Consider the following 26,381-nt stretch of genomic DNA (forward strand, 5'->3'; position numbering starts at 1 on the left):
CCTTAATCAGAAATAATGAAAACAGCAGCATATAGAAGAGTACTTTAAAGAAGTCTAATGCCATTAAAACCATTAATCACATAGATTAATCAAATAAATGAATCAAATATAGTGATAAATGATCTGAAATTTTAACTAAAGGCCAACATTTAACAGATATCCATTGAGATGCAGTTAGATGTTGACTGTCTGTCTTAATCAAGACGACAAAGTGTTCCAGAGCATAAAACTGTAGGAGGCCCTGCTATTCTATTTATTTAATCCAAGGATCTGAAGACGGGCAGCGTTGATAAATCAAGGATTAGAACCCGGAACATACACGCTTGAGCAGTGTGGTGCTAAGCCGGTAAGATCGTTAAAAGTAAGTAAAAGAGCTTTAAAACCAGTCGTGACACAGGCAGCCTGGGGAGATCTGTCAGGATGGTCACACATGCACTTGTAGTCAAAACACAGGTGTTTTGTTGTCGTAGGGGCCTGATGGATTTCTTGGGACAGGGGTCGGCAACATGCGGCTCTATCACTGCCCTGTCGCGGCTCCACGGCTGAATCAGATCAGTAGGTAGTAATAAAATAATCCTCCTCTACAGTAAAATAAAGCTCTGCTGATCCTTCAACACAGTTTAACAGTAAATGGTCTTAAACGCTGGAGTTAATGTAGAACTGCTGATTCACCCTTTAACCCTGAAGATCAGAGCAGGTTGCTGGTCACCATAGCAACACAGACAACAATCTCACCAAGCTGGTAGCTACGAAAAAGACAATCATCGATAATTTGGAGACGTATGGACTTGCATTTATAGTCACTCCAGCTGGTTTCCTGATACGTTTAATCTGCAACGAGAAACTGACAAACACTAGAATCTCCAGATTTTTGTTCGAGTTCTCCCATTCCACCTTAATGGTGCAGTGGTGACCTTCTGGCACCATTTAAGGTGGAACAGGAGAATTTGAACAAGAAGCTGGTGAATGAGAAGCGACTTTAGCTTCGCAAGCAAATGAATGTTGTAAGACTTTTTCCAAGAAATCTGTACATTTTACAACTTCTGTGTAAGTTTCCTGCTGGAGATGTGAGAAAAGCAGCTATAGCTGAGCTGTAAGTGTGAGTTACTAACACATCAGCACACACTGAGACATACTTACAGCCAAGATGGTGAAATGGACATAAAACGTTGTGGTTCTCAAGGTGGTTTAACTTTTCTTCTTAACGTTTGGTTTCCGACCCGTCTTAGAAAGTCCAGAGAGAAGTCTGCTTGTCCCAAATACATGGACTATATATTTTTAGCATTTTCTGTGAGCGGCCAATTAATGTGTCTAATGTGTTATACCGAGTTAAATGATGTCACAGTGAACGTGTTCCTTGCTTTCTTTTTATTTGCCTCAACGCAACTGATAAAAACCACACCCCACCACGGTGTTTAAAAAGGATGAGTGTTTTTCAGAATGACCTGCCAAATTTCCACCTCTGAACCACCAATAAACATTCCACCCGTTGAAATTTTGGAGTGGCTCACTGGTTCGTAGTGTTGGAGCTCACTAATAGGTGGCACTGACAGAAAGAGGGAAAAATCAGAGCCTGGAAAAAGTTGCACACACCACCGAACACGTTCAGTTGCAGCTTCCGCTCTAACGCCAGTCACTTTACCTTGAGCTCTGAGATAAACAGACGTCATTTGAGCACCAGTTATGCCAACCCTGCACTAGAACAGGGGTTCTCAACCCGTGGGTGTGCTGTGATGCACCCTGTGGTGGTCCACAGGCCTGAACTCTCGGGGAAAGTGGTAGTTTGCAGTGGGCCGGTAGAATATCGCTGTTGTCGGGAGAAAACCTCGTATCTCCATTTTTGTGGTTTTTCAGTTTTTGACGTGATTTGAAAAGCCCCGTTGTTCTTTACATTGTGTGTAAATTTCATGATGAACGGACCAAAAGAAACGAGTCAAAATGACTCTGAAAGACGTCTGGTTCCATTGACTTACATTAAAAGTAAAGTAGGTTTTTTCCTTCTCCTGAAAAGTGGCCAGTTTACGGATACGAGGTTTACTTTAAACAACAACGATACATTTCTAGGACACTTTCAATGAGGGCTGTTTGTGTGGAATGTTAGATGTGGGCCATATGGCGCTGATATGAACCCAGTCTTTTGTTTTGCATTGGAACTACGGCGGCGTTAATGCGCGTCGCTATGGCAATGCTTACACCACCATGTGGTGGACTTATTCACATTTAAATCAGATACGTCTAATAAGTCAGACCCCCCAACTACTAATCCACATTCATTCAGACACACACACACACACACACACACACACACACATTCATGGTCCCCACACCCCCTCACCATTTCACCTGACCCTTTAAATCCAATTAGAGCAGCCTGAGTGCGTTTTCTCTCTCTCTCTCTCTCTCTCTCTCGTTCACACTGCTTGCTTTCCGTCAGAGAGCCCTTTTCTCCCTCCTTCGCTGGACCGGCTGCCGACTATAAACACAGTCCTCCCTCTTTATTTTGCTCGCTCTTGCTCCTCGCTCTTTTCCGGAGCGGCGTGCCTTCTTTTTCCTTTCTGTTTTTTTTTTTTTTTTTTTTTGTGTCCTTTGCATCTTTCCTTCGCCAGACCCCCCCACCCGACGCCACCGCCCCTTGTGCCAGAAAGAACAGGGGGAAAACGCTCCGTTCTTTCCCTCTTTCTCCTTTTTTCTCTCTCTTTCTTTTCCGTGTGGATAAGAATGACGACCGTGCTGGATCTTCAGCAGATCGCCTGTGCCGTGATCGGCGTGGTGAGTGGAAACGTGTTCGTGCGGTCAGCGCGGTGGTTTGCCTCTCAACAGCCTGTTGATTCTCATCTCAGGCAGCCACCCTAACTCAGCCTAACTGTGTGTAATACGGGTTACATTGTTGTTTGTGTCCAGAAAAGAGGACGTCTGTGTTTGACCAGTCAGGTGTCATGTTTATTTACCTGTAGCTGCGTCAGCTTTTTTGTTTATGAGCAGTTTTCTTCACTGCTGTCAGTGATTTGTTCAGCCTGAAGGCGTGTCTGTTTCTCTGGTTCTCGGTTTCTTTGTGTGAGTGCCAGCCGTCCTGCTGGGTCCCAAAGGGTAGCTCTTTGATTTTGGTCTGTGTGTGTGTGTGTGTGGGTGGGTGAGATTAAGCTAAAGGGCGGCGGCGTGTGTGCTGTGTGTTGCCAGCAGGGCTGGGTGGTGCTGGGTGAGGCCTACATAGCATATGGAAAGCACCTTTAATCATACACAACATAGAACAAACACGGTTTTTGTCTAATTTATATAAAGATTTAGGTCGTGAAATGCAGGTTACAGTTCTTCTGCGCTTTTGTTTGATTATTTGCCACATGCACATCCAGAATGTAGCGTTTTTTCCATCATTTGATAGCAAAATTACAATGAGAAACACTTTGTACACTGTTAGAAATGAAGGTTCTGTTCAGGTACGTTATTCGTTCATCAAGGTACAAACAGTGTAGATGTTCCCTCAGAGGTTCTTCAGTGGGTTTAAAGTCTGATTGTGGAGCTTAAATCGGTTCCTCCAGGTGAAAAGTTGGTATTTGTACCTTTTCATAATTTCCGAATGTTTTAAACCAGAGCAGTGGAATAAAAGCCTGTAGGCGAGGCGAGGCGAGGCGGGGTGTGTGGAGTCAGTCCATCTTAGAACAGATCATTTCAGTGGATTATGGTTCAGTTATGCTCCCTGACTAGGTACTGAGGGGAGCCTTGAGGGAACCACCCCAGAGACAGGAGGGGAACTGGCCCAGAGACAGTTTAGTAGCTTTATTTCTGAGAGTTCTTATGGAAATTGTATTAATTCAATATATTTGCTTTATTGCTTGCACAGTGTAAGACTATGTACAAGCAAAATGTCAAAATACCTCGTCCTCTGACTGATAGAAGTGCTTTGCTGCCTCTATATGAAACTGGGAAGTATCCTCATATAGCGGTTGACCTCGGTCAGCCGTTCTGCACACGCCAGTGCTTCTGCTTTCATAAGGTATTCTAGTCAGAGCATCTCTGGTCATGCTGTGCAGCACGACCTGTAGACGCCCTCATGTACTCACAACCTCATATGGCTATATTAGCAGAAATCTGCTTAAGACGGATAACAGCAGCAGTCAAATCCTTTCCTTATTTGGTGCCTGGCCAACGCCCAGTTTGGGGTATAAAACCCCGATGTGAGGAAGACGACTTCAGAGCACGCGCTCTCATCTCTACTCTCTGCTCTGTATCACTCACTTCATTTCCTAAATAACTCTTTCTTATTCAAAACTTGTGATTTGCTCTGCTGTCAGGATTTCCACGGCAGAACTTTGGGAATTACTATGACAGAGTGTAGTGGCTCTTTAGCAGCTCAGTACTCGTTGAAGTGATGCATCGTCTTTGTAAGCTGAAAAAATGGAAAGAGGCAGATGAGCTTCTCAGATGAGCTCACTGAATGGTTTGCTTCAGATGTAGATGCTTTGCGCAGCAGTGGGACCTATAGGGGACCTATAGAGCACTGTAGTCATGGGTCCTCATTATGACCATATTAGGAACTCCGGGTCCAAGCCTCATTTCTCTATGGACCATCATCATCATCATCCCTTTTATTTGTATAGTGCCTTTCCCATGCTCAAGGATGCTTTACAATCAATACATAATCAACAATACACAACACAGGACACACACTCCACAGTTCCCACGGCTAGCGAAAGACCGAGTGACCGCAGCACAGAATCACTTAGCTAGCTGGCCCAGAAAGAGTCCTTAGCAGCGAGGGAAAGTCTTATGCTACAACTACGGTGCATCACACAGGAGGCTGGCCCGGGAAGCCTCGCAGGCTGAAGATGTCCCCCGCTGCAAAGGGGTCACAGTTTTCCTGCAGCCGAACACCAGCAGTCCAGGCAGTCTCATAGCTGCAATGCAGCGACACCCAGGCGGCCGGCCCAGGAGGTCTCGTAGCTGTGGTGCAGCGCTGCTCATGCAGCCGAGCTCTACCGCTCCAGGCAGCATCAACCAAGCAGCCAGCCCAGGTCATGCGATGTTACCGGTCCAGAGAGCTCAGCAACCGCGCCGCTGCGTCACCCAAGCGGCCAGTCCGGGCCACATAATAGCCTCGATGCAGCGTCACACAAACAGCCAGTCCAATAAGCCCCTGAGCTACAGTTTAAAACCGCTCTCAGCCAGTATCTCAGTGAGTATCTCAGTGGATAACATCAAAACAAAAAGCTGCAGCCATATTACGCCAGCATGCTTACAGCGGAACACAGAAGTCAGTTCATGCATTAAGAGCGTTTTCGAAAAGCCGCCTCTAGCGCCCCCTGTGGTAAATAACAATGTACAGAACCTGATACGTCTTGTCCTGTGAACATTTTTCTCCCGAACACCACTGGATCCTCCGAATTACGAGGTTGTTCAAGAGCTATGACACTAATATTACTAATATTGCTACTGCGCATCAATTTGATGTCACTAAGCTACACGGAACTAAGGTGGACTGCACCACTGCTCAGACGAGCTGTGCCACCTTATCGAAATCTTCTACTGTAGCGCAAATTTACAGGTATACCCGTAAATAACACAGAAAAAGAATAGAGATGTACAGTACGAGAGAAATAATGTGTTTTTGGAGCGTTTAATGATGCAGGTCTGTTCCAGTTGAGCCCAAAAATAAAATTCTGAACACTAAGAGTGAGCATAATAGGTTCCACCTTAAATGGTGCAGCAGCTGTGACTAGCCATCACAAACATTTGCAAACGAGACCGAACACTGACCTGCGTGAAACAGCAAAAATAGGTCCCTCTGTTGGAGTCGCCCTTCCCACCACGGACATTTACACCTCCCGATGCAGGAAAAGGGCCACTGGCATCATGAAGGACCCCATTCATCCAGCACACACACAGCCAGACTGAGGAACGGCTTCTTCCCTGGAGCTGTAAGACTCTTAAATTCCAATTAGACGTCACTGCAATGGCACTTCATGTCCACTTATTTATCTCTGCTGCTGGACTGAGTCAGTGCCTCCACTATATCACCCCTACACTATATCACCCCTCCACTATATCACCCCTCCACTATATCACCCCTCCACTATATCACCCCTACACGTCACTTTATACATTACCAGTATTAAGATGTACACTTTCTACCTCGTACTCATGCTGCTGTTTCATGCTGCTGTTATTTGCACCTTCTATTTATTGTTTATTGTTACTTTTTGACCTTGAGTACACAATTTCATTCCACCTCATGTACCACGTGTGATGCGAATGTCAAAGCCTTGCCTTATATTATCTTTTCGCTGGCTGCTTATTCAAATTTCCCCGTTCCACCTTAAATGGCGCAGCAGTCCAGAATGTGACTTAAGGTGGAATGGGAAAAGTCAAACAAACAGCTGGCGAATGTCCTGAAATGTACCAGCATTAAAGTAGTAGTTGTGATATTCTGAGAGCCAAAATCAGTTTATCAGGGGTTGAGGACCTGCTTAAGGTCTAATGACGTGAATTCATCGCACATTAGCTTTAGCTCACATGTAGGAATATTCATATTTCAACTCTCTAACAACCTCGTAATTCAGAGGGTCCAGTGGTGTCGGAGAGAAGAATGTTCACAAGACAAAACGTGTCGGGCTCTGAACATTTTCATTTAACACAGGGGGGCGGTAGAGGCGACTTTTGGAAAACCCAATTCATTCTGGCCCATGGAGAAATCAGACCCGGAGTTCCTAATATGGGCATAGTTTAGTTACATTTATGGATCAGATGCCTTCAAAGAGGGGGGCAGTTATTTATTATCACCCCCCCCTAATTCTTCAGTGATATGGTGAACAGAGATTCTGGTTGAAATTTTCCAGATTCTGCCTTAAAAGGTGCAGCAATTACATTCTGGCACTTCAGGCGTCAGAACTGCTGGACTATTTAAGGTGGAACGGGAAAGTTAGCTAGCCAGCTACTGAGACATCAGCATACTATTAGAGATTTTCTACGCTTTTTATGAAGAAAACGACCAAAATCCACTGAAACCACATTAAACTACAATATTACAGTGATTGTCATCATTTTTAATGAAGAAAATTCTCACGTTTGTGGGTTTCTTTGCTCGCTTGTTGCCGTTTTTCCTCATAACACTCCATTTGGAGGGCCATGTAGCTCTAATACTCCGCCCCACCTCTCCATGTCAACATAAATCGAGGCACCCTACTTCTAGGTGCGAATGCGCAAAACAGAGGGCTCAGTGGTAGGGGCCGGGGTGAAATGGGATTGGGCCTAAGGCTTGGTGATGGAGGATCTTCCTGCAGCATAAGGTTGGGATATAGTGGTTGGGATAGTGTAGTGGGTAACACCTCTGCCGTCTGTGCTGTAGACGGGGGTTCAATCCCCACCTGGGCAAACACCCTACACTATACCAATAAGAGTCCTTGGGCAAGACTCCTAACACCGCCTTCACCTCCCTGTGTAAAATGATCAGATTGTAAGTCGCTCTGGATAAGAGCGTCAGCCAAATGCCGTAAATGTAAATGTAATATGGGTTTTATGGTCTGAGTTTTTTGCAGAATAACAACTTCATGCAAAGCAATAATGTTAATATGAAAAGTAAACTGTACCACAGTCCTTGGGGAAATGTGGCCCGAATATGACATGCAAATATTATTACATTGATTTGTCGTATTTTTTTCATAGATTTACTCCTGTATGTGACGGTCTTTCACTCTGGAAACATCTGTTGTGAAGAAGCAGGCTGTTAAAATGATGGAGAAAAAGCATCGAAAGATCAGACGGCAGTCATATGTCATCCAGCACGCTTTAGATGTTATGAATAGACACACACACACACACACACACACTCTGTGGCCACACACTCATACGTACACTCACTCACTCCAACTGTCTCATCTATTTTTATCACTACGCTTGAGAGTGCAGGGTTTGCAGGTGTGAGCTGAAGAGTGCGGCTGGTAATAGTAGCTGCTGTTGTAGGACTGGTATTTCATTTTTAGTCTAGTTAAATAGACTTTTATGTAACCCTTAGAAACATTTCAGGGATTTTTTTAGTATTTTTTGGGTCACTTACAATTGCAATTATAAAGTTTTTACATGTGGCAGTCACACATGCCATATGTTGGTATTTTCAGGAGACCCTGGGTGCTCCGATATGCCATAGTTTGACATGTAAATGAAACAGAAATTTGATATCTTTATAAATTTGTGGCATTTCTGATCAAAAATGTACCTGATTTTGTGTTTTTTTTTTAGTTATAGAGATCTTGAAAGCAAGTGCAGTCCTAGTTATGTTTTCAGAAGCGGTTAGTCTGGAGTGTCTATGAGCTGAAAGTGCAGTGATTTTGATGGTGATTCATTCTCTTGGTTATTATGAGTGAAATAAACAGCATAAGGTGGACGTTTGTACTGAGTTTCTGTCCTCTGGGATTCTCAGTGCTAAAACGCCTTAGGCTTTATTTTTAATTACAAACACAGTTGCAGATTCAATATCGAGATATTTTTAATACTCAGTGAAATGTAAACTGATTATGATATGAAGGCTAAAAGCAGAGATGTAGTATAATAGATTCCTTTCTTCCTTTCCAGCTAGATTTCTTTTTCTTTCTTCTTTCTTTCTCTCTCTCTTCTAGCTAGATTTCTTTCTTTCTTTCTAGCTAGATTTCTTTTTCTCTCTTTCTAGCTAGATTTCTTTCTTTTTCTCTCTTTCTAGCTAGATTTCTTTCTTTTTCTCTCTTTCCAGCTGGATTTCTTTCTTGTTTTCTTTCTTTCTTTCTCTCTTCCTAGCTAGATTTTTCTTTCTCTCCTTCTAGCTAAATTTCTGTCTTTCTTTCTAGCTAGGTTTCTATCTTTCCAGCTAGATTTTTCTCTCTTTCTAGCTAGATTTCTTTCTTTCTTTCTAGATAGATTTCTTTCTTTCTTTCTAGCTAGATTTGCCTTTCTTTCTAGCTAGATTTGCCTTTCTTTCTAGCTAGATTTGTCTTTCTTTCTAGCTAGATTTCTTTTTCTTTCTTTCTTTCTTTCTAGCTAGATTTCTTTCTTTCTAGCTAGATTTCTTTCTTTCTAGCTAGATTTGCCTTTCTTTCTAGCTAGATTTGCCTTTCTTTCTAGCTAGATTTGTCTTTCTTTCTAGCTAGATTTCTTTTTTTCTTTCTTTCTAGATAGATTTCTTTCTTTCTTTCTAGCTAGATTTCTTTCTTTCTAGCTAGATTTGCCTTTCTTTCTAGCTAGATTTGTCTTTCTTTCTAGCTAGATTTCTTTTTCTTTCTTTCTTTCTAGCTAGATTTTTGTCTTTCTGTATAGCTAGTTTTTTGTCTTTCTTTCTAGCTAGCTGTCTGTCTTTCTTTGTCTTTCTTTCCTTCTTTCTAGCTAGATGTCTTTCTTTCTAGCTAGATTTTTGTCTTTCTAACTAGATGTCTGGCTTTCTTTCTGTCTTTATTTCCTTCTTTCTAGCTAGATGTCTTTCTTTCTTTCTAACTGTTCTCTTTCTGAGGTTTGAGTTAACCCTGCTAGCTCACAGCTCACAGGCACATTATCATGGCACTGGTTAAAACAACAAAACAAATGAAAATGAAAATTGGAATGAACAGTTTATGTTAAATGTTGTGTAATAGTATTACTTTACAGCTTCCGCCTGTACCATGTAAACATAACTAAAGTTCAGATTAACCTTTTTTTTTTCATAAATAGAATCTTCTGACTGAAGTGTTTGTCATGCAGGTTCAGGTTTCTGTTGACAGATTGACTACAAAAAGCATTCGACCATCACAGCAATAAATTTTACTTACGTTTTTATGTATTCACACATTTCTGTCGTGTTAGGATGTTTTTGGAGCTTATCATATTTAACCTAAATTTTACACTATGCTGGATGGTCGATCCATAAGCCACTCCAGGCGAAGTTATTTTCTGTTTAAGTATTAAACCACCTTTTTTGAATAATATGAATTCAAATAAGCTGCAGCGTCCAAATAAGAGAACTGGCTGTTTAGCACTATGAGTCATGAATAAAGCAGCTGTGCTACAGAAATTTGGTACAGGTGTAGCAGAAGCATCCAAATTCAAAATAATAAACCAGTCCATTCTCATTTTGGCCAATTCCAGTCAGACACCCCTAGAAACTCATTCTTGCATCAGAGAGCCCTGAATGAAATCTGTGGTGCAGAGAAAACTGAGCAAAGTCGTTTTCTCATCATCCCAAAGCTGCCTTAAAAGAATAGTTAGGCGAAAAATCTAATTTACCCAATTTTCCGCTTAACCCAAATATAGTTGATCAGGCAAGACATGCTTGGAGTCCAAATTTAGCTTCTTTAGTTTAGAACTAGAGCTACGTTTTAGCACTTGGCTACTGCCGCCTGCAAACAAACTCATTTGCGTTCTAGTGTTTGTTTAACTGTTTAGACAGTTAAACAAGTTTCATTATTTTATGAGTTGTTTCTTTATTTATTATCATTCATATTCTCATTCTTATTTTAATTATTATTACTATTATTTTAGTCATTTTAATTCATTTTTAGTTTCTCCTTTTATTTTATTTTGGTTTGATTATTAACTTTTACGTTTTAGGTATGTTTTAATTAATGTTTTATCATTTCTACTGTAGTTTATGTCTTATTTATTATTAATATTTCTTTTTTTTTTATACTTACGTAATTTGAGTCACTTTTAAATTAAATTTACTTTTATTATTTGATGAGGACTCAGCAACATTGTCTATGAGGGTCAACCTCAATGTTCCCCCGAGACAAAAAAAAGGTTGGTTTGATCGATTGAAACATGTCTTGGCTAATTTTCTACACCTGGGCTAAGTGGAAAGTTGTGTGAATTGGCAAAATATTCCCGTAAATTGAATCTTCGTAATTACGGAGTTCCGGTTTATAGTACATCCTATCTTTGTAGGATCATTATATCTAAGCACTGTAACTGATTTTAATTGGTAGCATTAAGACACACGTACATACCAAAATGTGCCTGAACATGATGTAAAATAAAGATTGCTTGATGTTTTTCATTTCCACTCAGACAGTGGATTGGGTGCTTTTAAGTAACCATTGTGGTTGTTTGTGTATGTATGACTGAAGCTGAGGTGTCCACTACAGCCAGATCTCTGGCCCAAGCAATAATCTTGACATACTTTTAAGACTTTTAAGCGGTTTTGTGGTGCTGTGCAACGGCAAACATCGGCTATGGACGGAAACCAAACACCCACACCTAACCCAGGCGAGCACACATGCACGTAAAGGGAGTTGGGTACTGTCCTCTCTTAAGAGCTTCAATAGAAGGTGATGCATTACTTCTGCGCGTCTGTTCATGGTCAGTCTCTGGCCTTCAGGCTTGGATGACTTTAATGCAGATATGGAGTTCTAGGCTGCGACCAGACAGACGTACCATAATCAGGTTATTAGATTAAGGCTGTGCGTCATCGAGTGTTATCTGCTGCATAGCGTCTGTTTTTGTATGAATAAAAAAGGCTGAGACGCCGTTTCCTGTTGTGGTGGTGTTGGTGGCCTTGCCTGCTGTAGGTGTGTTGTCAACAACTTCAGCTCCTGTTTTGTTGTCCGTGCAGTTCTCTGACCTCATCGAGGCTGGCCTCGTTCATAACCTTTTGAAGTTATCTTTGAAATTTCTCACTCTTGACGAACTGTAATTTGTCCTCTCTTCTTTCTGGTTCCAGGAGCATGATGTCGAGACTCCCCATGGAGTTCTTCATGTCACTTTGAGGGGAATGCCCAAAGGCAACCGGCCGGTCATCCTCACCTACCATGACATTGGCCTCAACCGTGAGTTCTCCACCAAGCAGAAAGTGCTCTTTAACGTAATCTTTATAAAGAAGTGTCACTCTCTCCATCTCTCCATCTATCTATCTATCTCTCTATCCATCTATCTATCTATCTATCTATCTATCTATCTATCTGACTGACTGACTGACTGACTGACTGACCAGAGAAAGTGACTGACCGGACAGTCAGATAGATAGAGAGACTGACCGACCGACCAGTCAGATAGATAGAGAGACTGACCGACCGACCAGTCAGTTAATCAGTTAGATACATCAACCAACCGACCAGTCAGTCAGGCATCTATCTGACTGACTGACTGACTGACTGACTGACTGACTGGACAGTCAGATAGATAGAGAGACTGACCGACCGACCGACCGGTCAGTCAGATAAATAGAGAGACTGACCGACCGACCAGTCAGTCAGATAGATAGAGAGACTGACCGACCGACCAGTCAGTCAGATAAACAGACGACCAACCAACCAATCAGTTAGATACATCAACCAACCGACCAGTCAGTCAGGCAAATAGATACAGACCAAATAGACGACCGGCCCGGCTGGCCAGTCAGTCATATAGATAGACAACCAGCTGAATGACCAATCAGTCAGATAGAAATATAGACTGACCCACCCACCATATAATAAAGACTTGAAGGAGTTCAATTCCTATAGTGTGTGTGCGTGTGTGCGTGTGTGCGTGTGTGTGTGTGTGTGTGTGTGTGTGTGTGTGTGTGTGTGAAAGTCTTAGGCACATTTTTTTACACATTACATTATTTGTGTAGTTTGTGTTTATTTGCTGAGAAAAAAACTTATAGAATATTAATTAATAATGATTTTATATATATATATATATATATATATATATATATATATATATATATATATATATATATATATATATATATAATAAACAGTAATTGTCTGGATGTTGGTGTGTTTGTTTACCCGTCTCCAAGCCTCTCCTCCTCGAGGAAGTCCAGTATTATATGTAGTTAAAAAGCAGCTCCTGGTTTGACCAATCAGTGCTCAGTAAATTGAGCTCATGATGTCATTGATGATATTAACGAGTCTCTGTGGCGGCTGTGAAGGTGTCCAGGAAAAATATGGACCCAAGAAATTCTCGTTACTTTTTATAGTTTTTCTGTTTATTTGAATTATGAATACGACTTTATTCTAATGTATATTGTGATAAACTCACTGCTGAGGGAAACTGGTTAAAAACTTGCTTAGACGCCTAAAACTTTCACACAGGGCTGTGTGTGTGTGTGTGTGTGTGTGTGTGTGTGTGTGTGTGTGTGTGTGTGTGTGTGTGTAAACGCGATGTGACAAACGTGATCTGACTTGATTTGAGACATCCCATCTCCTCCGCTGCCCTCAGAAATAAGCAGTACTTTCCCCTCATTACAAAACTAAAACAGAGCATGAAAGAGTCGCAGCAGTCATGTTACAAAATGAAACCGTCATTACGATAACCGATAGTTTCCACACGCGCAGCACCAGAGTTCGCTGGAAACGAACCCCAGACCACCGACTTCAGGAGGAGATTGGTTCTCTGGAGCGTTACTGGGCTCAAACACCTTTCACACCTGACCAAACACAGCAAGCGGTTCTGGGCTCTGTGAAAATGCCCTTAAACTGTAATCACCTGTGGGCCAGTAGCCAGGTGGTCTTCTCCAAAGGAGATTGGTTGGAAAAAGTCTAGTAATTTACTAATCCAGGCATGGCCCAGTCAGTGTTGATCAGTTCTTCTTTCATCACAAACCAAACTACTCTACTAAAACTAATTCTTATTAGTAATAGTGTAGTGTTTAATATCGAATTAAATGTTAAGTTGAATGAAGTACATTTAATAATGAATGACACGAGACCGTCCCATGCATTAGCAGTCCTGAGCGGATCCGTTTAATCACTCCATTCATTCGTTGGTTGAATGAATGAATCAACGAAGGCAGTTTTAACTAGTGGTCATTCTAAATTAGGATAAAAGCGAGTTAGATCTGTCTGAATGACGGTCACGGCCACTGGGTGCGCAGCGTTCGTGCTTTTTGTTTGAATGCTTCCTCTTATATGCAGCGCACTGTTACTGATTTTAATGATATGATATAAGCACCAGCCTGAGCTGATTCTGTCTAGCTTATGTTGGGTAACCAGCCACAGCGGCTGGTGGGTGAAGCAAATCTATTCACCAGATCTGAATGTTTAGCTGCTGAAAAGAGAAAAAGATGACTGTGTGGAACTGTCTCACGGGCCTTATGTGACCCGTGGGCTGGTAGTTTGAGGCCCCGGCATTAGGTTTGTATTCTGAAGTGCTGTTAAAGGGGAATTCCACCAATTTGTCAGAAATATCTGCGTAATTGAGTGGGTACGGGTTCACATGAGAGTGATTTGATGTGAAATGCTCCATTGTAGAAAAACTTGGGGAGTGTGGAGTCTTTTCACAGTGGTGGTGATGGGAACCAGACGTCTGAAGAATTTGATGCTGCTAAAAGCTTCCTTACAGAAAGCTGTAAATATGCTGCCGGATTCCTGAGATCTTATTTTATGATAGTTTTGCAAATATATATATAATTTTTAATTGTTTTTTTTATTTTACAAAATTACATTATTGGTTGAGAGGCACTTGCAGGGCATTCTAAGACAAAATAGTTCCCAAAGAAAACTTTTTTGGTTTTAATAAGAGTTTTCTCAAAAATGACTACTTTAAAATGACTAAAAATAAGGCATAGTCATATAAAAATTGTTGAAATAAAGTTAGTCATATAGTTTTGACTCTCATTTAGAACCCAGGCCTAACGTTTGCATGCAGGGGACAGAGTGAACTTCTGACCCAGGCACTGCAGTGCATTACATAAAAGGGTTTTTTGATAAGGCACCTGGAGAAGCCCGAGAACCACCCTGCACAACAAAAACGCGAAAACCAGCCAGCTCCTAATTAGAAGACTAGATAAGAACCAGCAAAAACCAGCCAGCTCCTAATTAGAAGACTAGATAAGAACCAGCGAAAACCAGCCAGCTCCTAATTAGAAGACTAGATAAGAACCAGCGAAAACCAGCCAGCTCCTAATTAGAAGACTAGATAAGAACCAGCAAAAACCAGCCAGCTCCTAATTAGAAGACTAGATAAGAACCAGCGAAAACCAGCCAGCTCCTAATTAGAAGACTAGATAAGAACCAGCGAAAACCAGCCAGCTCCTAATTAGAAGACTAGATAAGAACCAGCGAAAACCAGGCAGCTCCTAATTAGAAGACTAGATAAGAACTGGCGAAAACCAGCCCATAAGCCAAATTAATGAGGAAAGTGCCCAACTAAAGGCCTTGAAGAGGTCAGAGTGACTTGATGAGAAAATGATATATCTTAAGATTGGTGGGAAATCAAAAGACTTGGTAAACCAAGACATGATGGGAACCATAAGGTGATTGGGGGACGTGTAGCAAAGGGAGGGGCGAAGCGCTCAGCCCGAAATGGGACATAAAGAAGGACGCTTTGTGGTGATCTCTGCATTTGGTTGACCGGGAACCATCTTGCCACCTGAAGCTCAATAAACGAAGAGAGGACCTTTTCCTCCCTTCCACTGAAGAACTCAGCGGCTGAAGTCTTTTATTCTGTTTTCTTCTGTTTTTGGTTGAATACTTTTACTTTTGTTTATTTTTGAAAGTGATTAGACAGTAATTATAACAAAACCACAGTACAGAATAGTCTTAGTGTTAAAAGCTTATAACTAGCTCTTGGTCCCGACAGACTGTATAGAAGATGAGGTGTTTAAAACCTCCAGCAGCACTGCTGTGTCTGATCCACTCAGACCAGCGCAACGCACACTAACGTACCACCACCACGTCAGTGTTACTGCAGTGCTGCGCATGACCCACCACCCAGATAGTACCTGCTCTGTGAGGGTCCATGGGGGTCCTGACCACCTGAAGAACAGGGTAACAGAGTATCAGAGACACAGATGGACTACAGTCTGTAACTGTAGAACTACAAAGACCAGCTATACAGTAAGTGGAGCTGATGAGATGAGCGTAGAAACGAGGAGGTGGTCATGATGTCACGCCTGATCGGTGTAAAATAGCTACATTTGTGTTGTAGACATTGTGACTCCTGGTTGCTGTGACTGTCTTTAGGTTTCTCTACATTGACCCATTTCACATCAAACCACTCTGAATGACTTTATTTACATGTCAGTAAGAGATGAATGTGGAAATTTAGGAAGAACTGGACATCCTTGAGCACAACATAGCCACAGTTCTTGAGACCTAACCTCACGGCTGGTTTTACATGTGTTCTCTTTGCACGTTGCAGATAAATCATGCTTCAACACGCTGTTTAACTTCGAGGACATGCAGGAGATCACGCAGCACTTCGCTGTGGTTCATGTGGATGCTCCAGGCCAGCAGGAGAACGCACCACCCTTCCCCAGCGGGTAAGAGCCACAACTCATTATTGGCGCAGTGGGAAGGTGAAAATAACACAAAGGCCAGATTAGATAGGAATAGATATATAACAGTTGGGAATGTTGTGTGTGTTTGTTTTGGATTCACACAGCAGGTAAAAGAGGCCCAAATCCAACCTTTTTCCTCATCTGGCTCTTTCCTCATGAGGTAGACCTCAGAGAAGGTTTATGGATGTAGTGAAGGTGGACATGGAGATGGTTGGTGTAAAAGTAGAGGAGGCAGTGGATAGGGCAAGATGGAGGCAGATGATCCGCTGTGGCGACCCCTAAAGGGAGCAGCCGAAAGAAGAAGAATAGAATCGACAGGAAGCCACTGAAGAGATTTTAGTAAGGGGGTTATGTGGGACCTTCTATTTGAGCTTGTAAGTAGTCTTGCAGCAGCGTTCTGAGTAGCCTGTAGACGACCAAGAGCAGGCGCACTGAGCGAAGAGAGAAAAGAGCGTTACAGTCGGAACTGCCCCCAGTAGGAGGTTAGGGAACTGGCCCTGTGACCGGAAGGTTGCCGGTTCGATCCCCAGGGCCGACAGTCTATGACTGAGGTGTCCTTGAGCAAGACACCTAACCCCCAACTGCTCCCCGAGTGCCGTGGATAGGGCTGCCCACCGCTCCGGGCAAGTGTGCTCACTGCCCCCTCGTGTGTGTGTATTCACTAGTGTGTATGTGGTGTTTCACTTCACTGATGGGTTAAATGCGGAGGTGGAATTTCCCCGTTTGTGGGATTAAAAATATCACTCACTCACTTAGACGAGATGAAATAAAAGCATGTAACTTGGCCTAAGACTCTCTGCTGCTGAAGGTCATATGTTTACGTTCTGCAGTCTCGTCCGGTCTTTCGGTGTTTAGAATTCTTTTGTTGAAGATGTTCGTAGTTTGCGTTCTGGAGGTTGGCAGTGATTTTTATATAAGCCTTAATTCAGTGCTAAGGCTCAGTTATGAGGTGTTTGCTTGTAGCAGCAAGCATTTACACAGTTTACCACTTCCTCCATGGTAGCCGAGAGGCCGAGATATATTAGATATATTTGCGTCCTTCTTCAGTTTTGGAGCTACAAGGCAAATGTGGCTATTAATTAGTAGAAGCTTATATCCATACGTGGTGCTATCTGCATGCCTAAATAATCACCTGTGTCAAACCACATCAGGTTGTTGAGTATCGCAAGATAAAATGTGTTTTCGACTAAGTATGGCAGTCTTATCTGTGGGAATCTAAATTTCGTTTGTAATTTTGTCACATGGACCAAGAGCCTGTATAGTGAGAGAGAGCTGTAGATGTTTTTCCCAACAGATTCAAGCCCGTGTTGTCTCTTTCTCACTCTCTCTCTCAGGTATCAGTACCCTACGATGGATGAGCTGGCTGAGATGCTGCCATCGGTCATCACCCAGCTAAAGTGAGCCTTCCTGCCTCTGAATGATTCAGTGTTGTTGGCAGTGTTTCATGTTAAGTGGAAACATGGCTTACATATACTGCAAAAATGATATCCTAGCCAGTGAAATCATCTTAAATATGTTAGATTTCTCATTTTTAGGTTATTATACAGAATATTATAATGTGTGAATTTGGTTTTTTGTTAAGAATTTTATCTTGAAACAAGCAAAATCATCATAAAGGCCCAGTCCGGTTTCTTATTCTTACGCCTACCCCTTGATTTCGAGTGTCTCCTTGCTCCTTAGAGCGGAGTTATAAGGGCTAGGGGTTAAAATCTTCCTTATGAAATGGGACCCTCAAATAAAAATTAACGCTGAAGACGATCCGGCCCGTCTGCAGGGACAGCAGAGGAGGGGAAAGTTCAGCTCCTCACTGCTGGGCTGTAGTTACATTTAGGGATCATACGCCTTCAAAGAGGGGGGCAGTTATTTATTACCACCCCCCCCCCCCCCCCCCCTAATTCTTCAGTGATATAAAGCTGAAGTCAGATATTCTCCAGCTGCTTGTTGAAATTTTCCCATTTCACCTGAAACTTAAGGTGGAGTGGGAAGTTTAGCTAGCTACCTGCTGAGCCGTCAGCATATTAATAATAATTTTTTTAGTGATTGTTATGAATAAAAGGGCCATAATACATTGAAATGACATTAAAACATTGGTCATTACAATATTTAACATTATCCCTCTTTTTCATAACTCTGTTTGGAGAGTTGCCTCTGAATAACCTCTGTTTGGGGGGCCATGCAGCCCTAATACTTTGCCCGACCCCTCTATCTCAACCAAAACCGCGACACCCTACTCCTAGACGTGAACACGCAAAACAGAGGGGCTTCAACGCATCTTCTGTGCTCCAACGCACCAAACAAGCAGTTCATTCAGTGAAATCAGTTGTTTGACAAGGACAATGGACTTTTTGCTGGACATCAGCCATCTAGGACTGAAGCTCCAGAACTGAATGTCCCTGGTGTAGAAGAATGGGGATGACGGCTAGCTTGTGTAATTGATTGTGTCTGTTGCACTTTCCATAGGATCAACAGTGTGATTGGCATCGGTGTTGGCGCAGGAGCCTACATCCTCTCCAGACTGGCAGTAAGTGAACTCTAAAAACTATGATTTATTATCATTTCAACCTCAGATTCTTTTTTCTTTGCTCATTTTCTGTCAAGAACATATAAAATAACCCGTTTTCAGGGTCTTCACTCTGTTCACCCCCCCCACACATTTATATTACACATGTGGTGCTGGGCTGAACCCCCGGGAGTAAAAGTGTGGAGGTGCTGTGTCCTTCACTCTGTTCTCCTCCTACATGGCCTGCTGTTAGTGTGTGGGAGGGTGGACAACATGGACAGACTGCTGACTGGCTACAGCTGCTAAAGGAGAACCCTACACTGGACACTTGTGATATTTTAAACATCTGGCATTTGTAACGTAAATTGTTTGGGCTGTATGCGGTGGATCCATCAGACCACTGAGTAACAAACCCATCAGCACCACACAAGAAGTTAGGAGCGGCGCATACGGAGGTCATTCGAGGTTACGGGGTCGGTTGGCGATTATTGGAATCCTTCTGCAGCTGTGCAGGCTGTCCACAGTCTGCAGTAAGGGCTAAATCCCCAAACCCATTCTGCTCCAGCTGTTTGGGTTAATCTCAGTTTGGGCACACTTGCCTGTACACATACATAACAGGGTTACATTCACACTTTTCTTAGACGGCACAGGTTTATTAAATACTTCAGCCTTTATCACTTTTCCTCTCGTGTTTCCAGCTGAAGATCATTAGTCTGTATGGAGACAAAGAGGATTTGCTCAGATTAGCTGAAGAATGCCGGCTGCCGGCTCTGCATTGCACTCAGTAAGCTTTCTTTAACCGGTATTTTAACCCTTTCATGTCCTCACTAAGTAAAAGCAGTGAGTAAATTTTTTTTATTTGTTTGGGGCAATAATGAAAACTTTTTTTTTTGACCCCACAATTTTTAAAATTGGAATTATTCATGTCTACCAAACATTTGAGAATGGTTGAGCACATTTAAAGGGTTAATACTGGCTCCAGACCAAAGACTTGGCTTTGCACTCTTTGTACTGATATATAGGCACTTGTATTTTCTCCTTTTGTAAAACAGGAACATCTGATAGCGCCAGGGTGTTATATGAGCTTGTATCAGGGGGATGGAATTATGCAAAGATGTGTTAATTATAGTGCTGCATATTCGCACGCTGTGGAGGTGTTAAATACAGTTCAGTGAAGTACACATGTTGTTGATTATGCTTGCTCTGTCTCTTGTTTTCCATCTCGGTGTCTCTTTCCATACATATACACCAATCAGGCAAAGCGTTGTGGCCTCCTCCCTGTTTCTACGCTCTCTGTCCATCTTATCAGCTCCACTTACTGTATAGCTGCACTCTGTAGTTCTACAGTTACAGACTGTAGTCCATCTGTTTCTCTGATACTCTGTTACCCTGTTCTTCAGTGGTCAGGACCCCCATGGACCCTCACAGAGCAGGTAGTGTTTGGGTGGTGGGTCATTCTCAGGTGTCGTCTCTGACTTTACATCTACAAGGTGGACCGACAAGGAGTGTCTAAGAGAGTGGACAGTGTTTAAAAACTCCAGCAGCACTGCTGTCTGATCCACTCGTACCAGCACAACACACACCAACACACCACCACCACATCAGTGTTACTGCAGTGTTGAGAATGACCCACCACCCAAACAGTACCTGCTCTGTGAGGGTCCATGGGGGTCCTGACCACTGAAGAACAGGGTAACAGAGTATCAGAGAAACAGATGGACTACAGTCTGTAACTGTAGAACTACAAAGTGCAGCTATACAGTAAGTGGAGCTGATAAGATGGACAATGAGCGTAGAAACGAGGAGGAGGTCATAAGGTTATGCCTGACCGGTGTGTGTGTTTTCAGCTTTTACTTGCTGCGATTCTGAGCAGGTGATTTTCTTTTTTAGAGGTAGGTCATGTGTGTGCTGGTCACACGGCTCAAATTCATGTTAAAAACCAAACCTGTGAAGTGCTCTGTGAAAGCGGGGCTACTGCAGCGTCAGTGGCGTGAATTAGGTGAAGGTGTTAAGACTTGCAGTGCATGCTAAAGGCTTTTGAGTGGGTTGGTAAGGTTAACCTGCATTAACGGGAACTTCAGACCATCTCACACAAGATGAGCACCTCACTACTACATACGCTGAGTATACGGTTGAAAACACTGTAAATGTGAACGATTAGGTTTAAACACTATCCTGTAACATTGAAACACGTCACAGTGTATAGTGTAGAAAGCCTGACGGTCTTAAAGGGAAATTCCTCAAACTTTTCTTCATTTCTGCATAATTGGGATGTAAAGTCATTCCGATTGTTTTGATGCGAAACGGTTTATTGTAGAGGATCTTACCAAGTCTTGATTTCGTTATGGTGGTGCTGATAGGAACTAGTGGTCACTATTTCTGAAGTGTAAATATATCCGTTTTATCTAGTATCAAAAGCAGTTGATCTTACTTGTCTTCTGAGTTTCTATATGTAATATGGATCATGGGAAAATAGTGCTAAATCTGAAAAAGATGTATTTGGGTGCTGTTTACAGTATATACCTCTCCTACATGAATGTCAAACACATTTTAGCTCAAAAGCTTATGTCAAAACTGTGGTAAAACCGTACATTTCCATTCCTAGACACCGTGCTGTCTGTTGTTCTCTGTCTGAGGCGATACGTCTGCTCGTCCGCCATATTGGAGAGGTCGAGATCCGCTTGTGAACAAATTCGCTTGTATTGAGAGACGAAGAGTCTCAGGATTAAATCAGCCACAGCTTCCTTACTACTCCACCCATTTACACCACATCTGTTTAGTTCTAATCCTCAGACTCAGATTAATCTGGGCTGCACGGACGGCTCTCGGCAGCTTTTACTACTTTAATAACTGATCGTGATCATTAGAAAGTATTCAGTCTGCACCTGATGGTAAAAACCGAGTTTAGCGCGAGAAACACAAACACACACATCAGCAAATCCATCAGTGTGTGAATCACTTCTAATATTAATACACATAGAAATAAAATAAACCCCCCAAACACAGAAAGAAGGACGGAGTTGAATTCGGCCTCCTATTCTCCAGCTTCTGGTTCCAGTTTTCCCTTTCTGGAGCCTGAAGCTGCTCCATTTAAGGTGGAACGGGAAAACTCAAACGAGAAGCTGGTAAATAAGACTCTGACTTCAGCTTCGTGTCAGAAGGTGCTGACGTTAATCTATTATGAACATCTACACGGATTAAGGAACGCTGGAACTTACCGAGCTGCACAGCTTTAACCATCACTGTAAATAAATAACTACTACATAAAGTTAAGACCCCCTGAATAGACTATTAAATAAAATAACCTGAATATAAAACCAGACGAGGAACAATCACAGCAACAGGTTCTCTGTTCATCACCAACCACACGACTACATCTACACACACACCACACAGACAACACGCCTCACACTGACATGAGCGTGGATCACTGCGTTCCCTCCGTTATAGAATCCTATCCCACTTTCTGAGAGCAGTATTCCTGAAATAGTGGAATTTTGGACAGTGTGTTTCTCAAACTGCCGCTCTGTGATGGTACTGAATGCAGTCCAGCTGCGATGTTGACCTCCCAAAGTGGCAGCGCCACTGACGTGCCTGGCTGCATCTAGGTATGTCTATGGGTAAAACGGTGTCTTGGGCATCAGGCAACATATTTGTAACCATTTTGTATAATACACTTTGTGAGGGAGCTTTTAAGAGGCCTTAGACCTCAGACATCTGGCTCCTATCACCGCCACTGTGGACAGTTCTCAAAGTTTTTCTAGAACTGGAGCTTTTCACATCAAACCACTTCTTAACTATTTCATTATACAGATTTTATTTATTTATTTTTTTAGTGGGATTTCCTTTTACCAGCCACTGAGACCCAGAGATCGAGAGATCCGTCCCAGACCCTGAGATTAATGGTATTGACTAACGTTAATGTAAGAAGGTTTCAGAAATAATTGTCTGGGGTTTTAGGTCTGGTGTTTAAACCTGACCCAGAACATGAGGAGCTTGTTAATGAGATACTTTGTTGAATCAGTTGTGCAACAGTCGTGCTTAGCATGGGGTCCCCATGACTGGAATTTTAAACACTGGCAGTCATTCACAGTAACAGGCTTTTCTCAGCTTCTCCTCGAGCGCAAGAACGGCTCAGCTGCACATTGTGACGTTAAAAACATTCAGATTCACGGTGCATTCACTGAGGAGGAGGGCGTGGACGCTGTTTTATGTTGGTGTCATCAGTGTCCATTTTGCTTCGTGGTGCAGACGTATTGTGTGCATTCCAGAGCCTAGGACTGTCCTATGAAGAGTCCCACTGATCACACTAATGGATCAGGCCTAACGAGGCTGCACGAGACTCGTGAGGGAACTGGTGAGAGAAAAAGGAGCCGCTGCATTGAGTTTGTTGCTTTTTCATTTCTTCACAGAAGTGGAGGAGATGCTCTTATGCAGTACGATAAACTACATGCATACATTTACATTGATGGCATTTGGCTGACGCTCTTATCCAGAGCGACTTAGACTTTGAGCATTTTACACAGGTAGGCAATAGTAGTGTTAGGAGTCTTGCCCAAGGACTCTTATTGGTATAGTAGTTACCCCAGTGGGGGATTGAACCCCAGTCTGCAGCCCAGAAGGCAGAGGTGTTATCCACTACACTAGACCAAACACAAATACTTCTAAATAAAATACGATATACGTATGTCGTTCGTACCCAGAGACTAACCGAAGTCCTGGAAGGATACATCTGATGCATCTTTGAAATCACTCTGAACATAGGCTGCATTTCTAGGCTGCAGATGCTTCCAGGAAGGATCCTTCACTTTGGAACAGCCTGCTATGACTGAGAAATGCAGCCCAGACTTTGGAACGCAGCTGTTGTTCCTTAAGAGTCTTGTAATGTCCTTCACGCCCATTTGTGCACCCTCAACTTAAGACTGCAATGTATTGTCATGACAGACGGTAGACTGCAATAGGATTCTTTGTTGCTCTCTTCCAGCTGAATCAACCTGACCTGGTGGAAGGACTGGTACTCATCAATGTGGACCCCTGTGCGAAAGGCTGGATGGACTGGGCTGCCTCAAAGGTAAAGTGCATCTTATGGCTGGCATGAGTTGCTTTCAGAAATTCAGTTTTTATTGAGTTTTACAAATTATTACAATTATGGCCAGTAAACACTGAATAGCAAACAAGAATTAAGCAAACGCACATAAAACAAATAAAATAAGTAATTACGTAGGTAAAATAGTACATGAATTAATTGAACACAAATGTCTGTGTGTGTCTGTTGTATGTTTTAGTTATCTGGATGGACCAGCAACCTGGTGGACATTGTGATGGGGCATCATTTCAGCACAGTAAGTCTTACTACACTCTGCAGCCTTTAACAGCCCTCTATTGTGAAAGACCCACCCAAGGTACTGTTGCACTCGGTACAAGTTAAGTGAGTGTTTTTGTGTTTTTGGGTTTTTGGGTGGGTGGGTGGGTGGGTGGGTACATATATACTCACTTCTCTTTCAAATTTTCCGGATCCACCTTAAATGCATTTACATGCTGCATTTACATTCAGGCAGAATTTAAGATGAAATGGGAAAATTCAAGCAAGAAGCTGGAATAAGAAGCGACTTCAGCCTCGTAAAACAGCCGAACGGGGAGACATTTTACAATAAGCTGCTCTACTTCAGAGGAAAAGTGTCCTGGCGGAGACGGGAGGAAAACTGAGCTACAGCTTAAAGCAGAGCGAAGTAACGTTAAATCCGCGCTCTCGTTTATATTTCTACTCTGTACTAGCACTTCAGCACACACTGAGACATACTGGACATTAAATGTCGTGGCTCCCAAGGTGGTTTGATTTTTGTTGAAAGGACAAAACGGCTTTTCTTAACATTTGGGTTGTGGCTCCTGATCTAACCCGGCTTTTAATGCAGAGCTGGTTGGATTTCCCACTCATGCAGTTGTGTTGTTATGCGCCGCCGCAGGCTGTCCGGGCACTACGGTATCAAAGTCAAGTTACGATTGTTTTGTCCTAGGATGAACTTGGGGAGAACCAGGAGATCATTCAGACGTACCGTCTACACATCGCTCAGGACATCAATCAGGACAACCTGGCGCTCTTCTGGAACTCTTACAACAGGTATGCCATAAGGTCTGCCTCCTACATTGACTATGGAGACAGTAAGGTAGATGAGTAGATTCTCAGGCCTTTTTCTCTCTTAACAGCCGCCAAGACCTGGAGATCGAGAGACCCATTCCAGGGATTAATGAGGACACAGTCAACACCCTGAAGTATGTGTATCGCAATACAGTTTAGCAGAAAGCCATGGAGCGCAAACGAGCACTCAGCAAATGACTGTATTACAAACCCAATTTCAAAAATGTTGGGACAGTATGTGAAAAGCCAATAAAAACAGAAAGCAGTGATTAGTAAGTTCTGTTTGACCTGTATTGAATTGAAAATGTTACAAAACCACAATATTTACCTTTTAAACTTCACTGTTTTTTGTAAATATGCACGTATTATATATTATATTATATACACTTATTCCAAATTTGATGCCTACGACACTTTGTGCAAAAGTTGGGACAGGAGCATGTTCACTTAGCAGTTGTCACAAAGCAGCTTTACAGAACAATCAGTATTACTGAAAGAAAAAGAAAAGAAAATCCGGGTCCGAGCCCCCATGAGCACCGCCAGTGGCAAGGAAAAACTCCCTAAGACCAGGAGGAAGAAACCTTGAGAGGAACCAAGACTCAAAAAGGGGAACCCGTCCTCTTCTAGTCCACACCGGACAGCAAACAGTGTTAGTATAAAGTATTACAGAACAAAGTAGGAAAAACAGGTGGGCACTGGTTAATTTGATTAGTTTATGATCAGCAGTGGCAGCAGCGGCATCTGAGGGTGAGGGTTGCACAGCGTTGTACTGCAAGAAGCTCAGTGGTGATCCAGAAGGCTGGTGAGCAGTGGGCTCCCTATCAAGGCAGAGAACGTTGCTTGATGTCATGTTGAAATAAGCATGGGATCCTGAAAAAGACGATGTTCAGAAGGCAGCATATGGTGCTCCGAAACAATGTCAGTGTTGCTTTAACCAAATAGGCAAGTTGCCCCTCATACCGTAATAAACCCTGGCTTCAGAACTTTATGACTAGTAACAATGTGGTTGATTCTTTTTCTTCTTTGGCGCAGAGAACATGACATCTGTTAGTCCCATACAGTCTGAAAAGTTGACTCATCAGACCACAAAGCACGTTCCCACTGGGCATCAGTCCATTTCAGATGAGCTTGAGCCCAGAGAAGTTGGCAGCTTTTGTGGACACTGTTGACACATGCCTGGTGTTGTGCATATTACAGTCTTAACTTGCGTTTGTGGACTCGGAGATAACCCATGTTTATTTACAATGGTTTCTCAAAGCATTCCTAAGCCCATGTGGTGATGTCCACACTGAAATAAAGATATGGACCTGTCATTGGGACAGTACTCCTCTTTTCACTGCGGTGGAACCCTCAAGGCTCCATCTCATTGCCTTTAGTCAGGGATCATAACTGAACCATAATCCACTGAAATGATCTGTTCTAAGCTGGACTGACTCCACACACATGTGGAGTGTGGACTCCACACACATCGCCTCGCCTCCAGGCTTTTACTCTACTGCTCTGTTTTAAAACATTCGGTTATGAAAAGGTACAAATACCAACTTTTCACC

General features: G+C 42.7%; 1 protein-coding gene across 4 annotated transcripts in view; it reads left to right on the plus strand.

Annotated features, from left to right (window-relative positions):
• The window catches only part of ndrg3b (ndrg family member 3b), a 106,971-nt gene that overhangs the window by 64,390 nt on the left and 16,200 nt on the right, over positions 1 to 26,381 (plus strand). For 3 of the 4 annotated variants that reach the window (XM_037541326.1, XM_037541328.1, XM_037541327.1), the window contains exons 4-11: positions 11,648 to 11,753; positions 16,057 to 16,177; positions 17,530 to 17,592; positions 18,656 to 18,716; positions 23,680 to 23,766; positions 23,981 to 24,037; positions 24,710 to 24,813; positions 24,900 to 24,965. In XM_037541326.1, coding sequence (XP_037397223.1) covers positions 11,648 to 11,753; positions 16,057 to 16,177; positions 17,530 to 17,592; positions 18,656 to 18,716; positions 23,680 to 23,766; positions 23,981 to 24,037; positions 24,710 to 24,813; positions 24,900 to 24,965 — 665 coding nt within the window. Of the gene's footprint in view, positions 1 to 2,561; positions 2,770 to 11,647; positions 11,754 to 16,056; positions 16,178 to 17,529; positions 17,593 to 18,655; positions 18,717 to 23,679; positions 23,767 to 23,980; positions 24,038 to 24,709; positions 24,814 to 24,899; positions 24,966 to 26,381 lie in introns of those variants that run through there. The other variant, XM_017700963.2, reaches the window with a different exon arrangement.

This window comes from Pygocentrus nattereri, chromosome 9 (assembly GCF_015220715.1).
Source record: "Pygocentrus nattereri isolate fPygNat1 chromosome 9, fPygNat1.pri, whole genome shotgun sequence".
Classification (NCBI taxonomy): domain Eukaryota; kingdom Metazoa; phylum Chordata; class Actinopteri; order Characiformes; family Serrasalmidae; genus Pygocentrus; species Pygocentrus nattereri.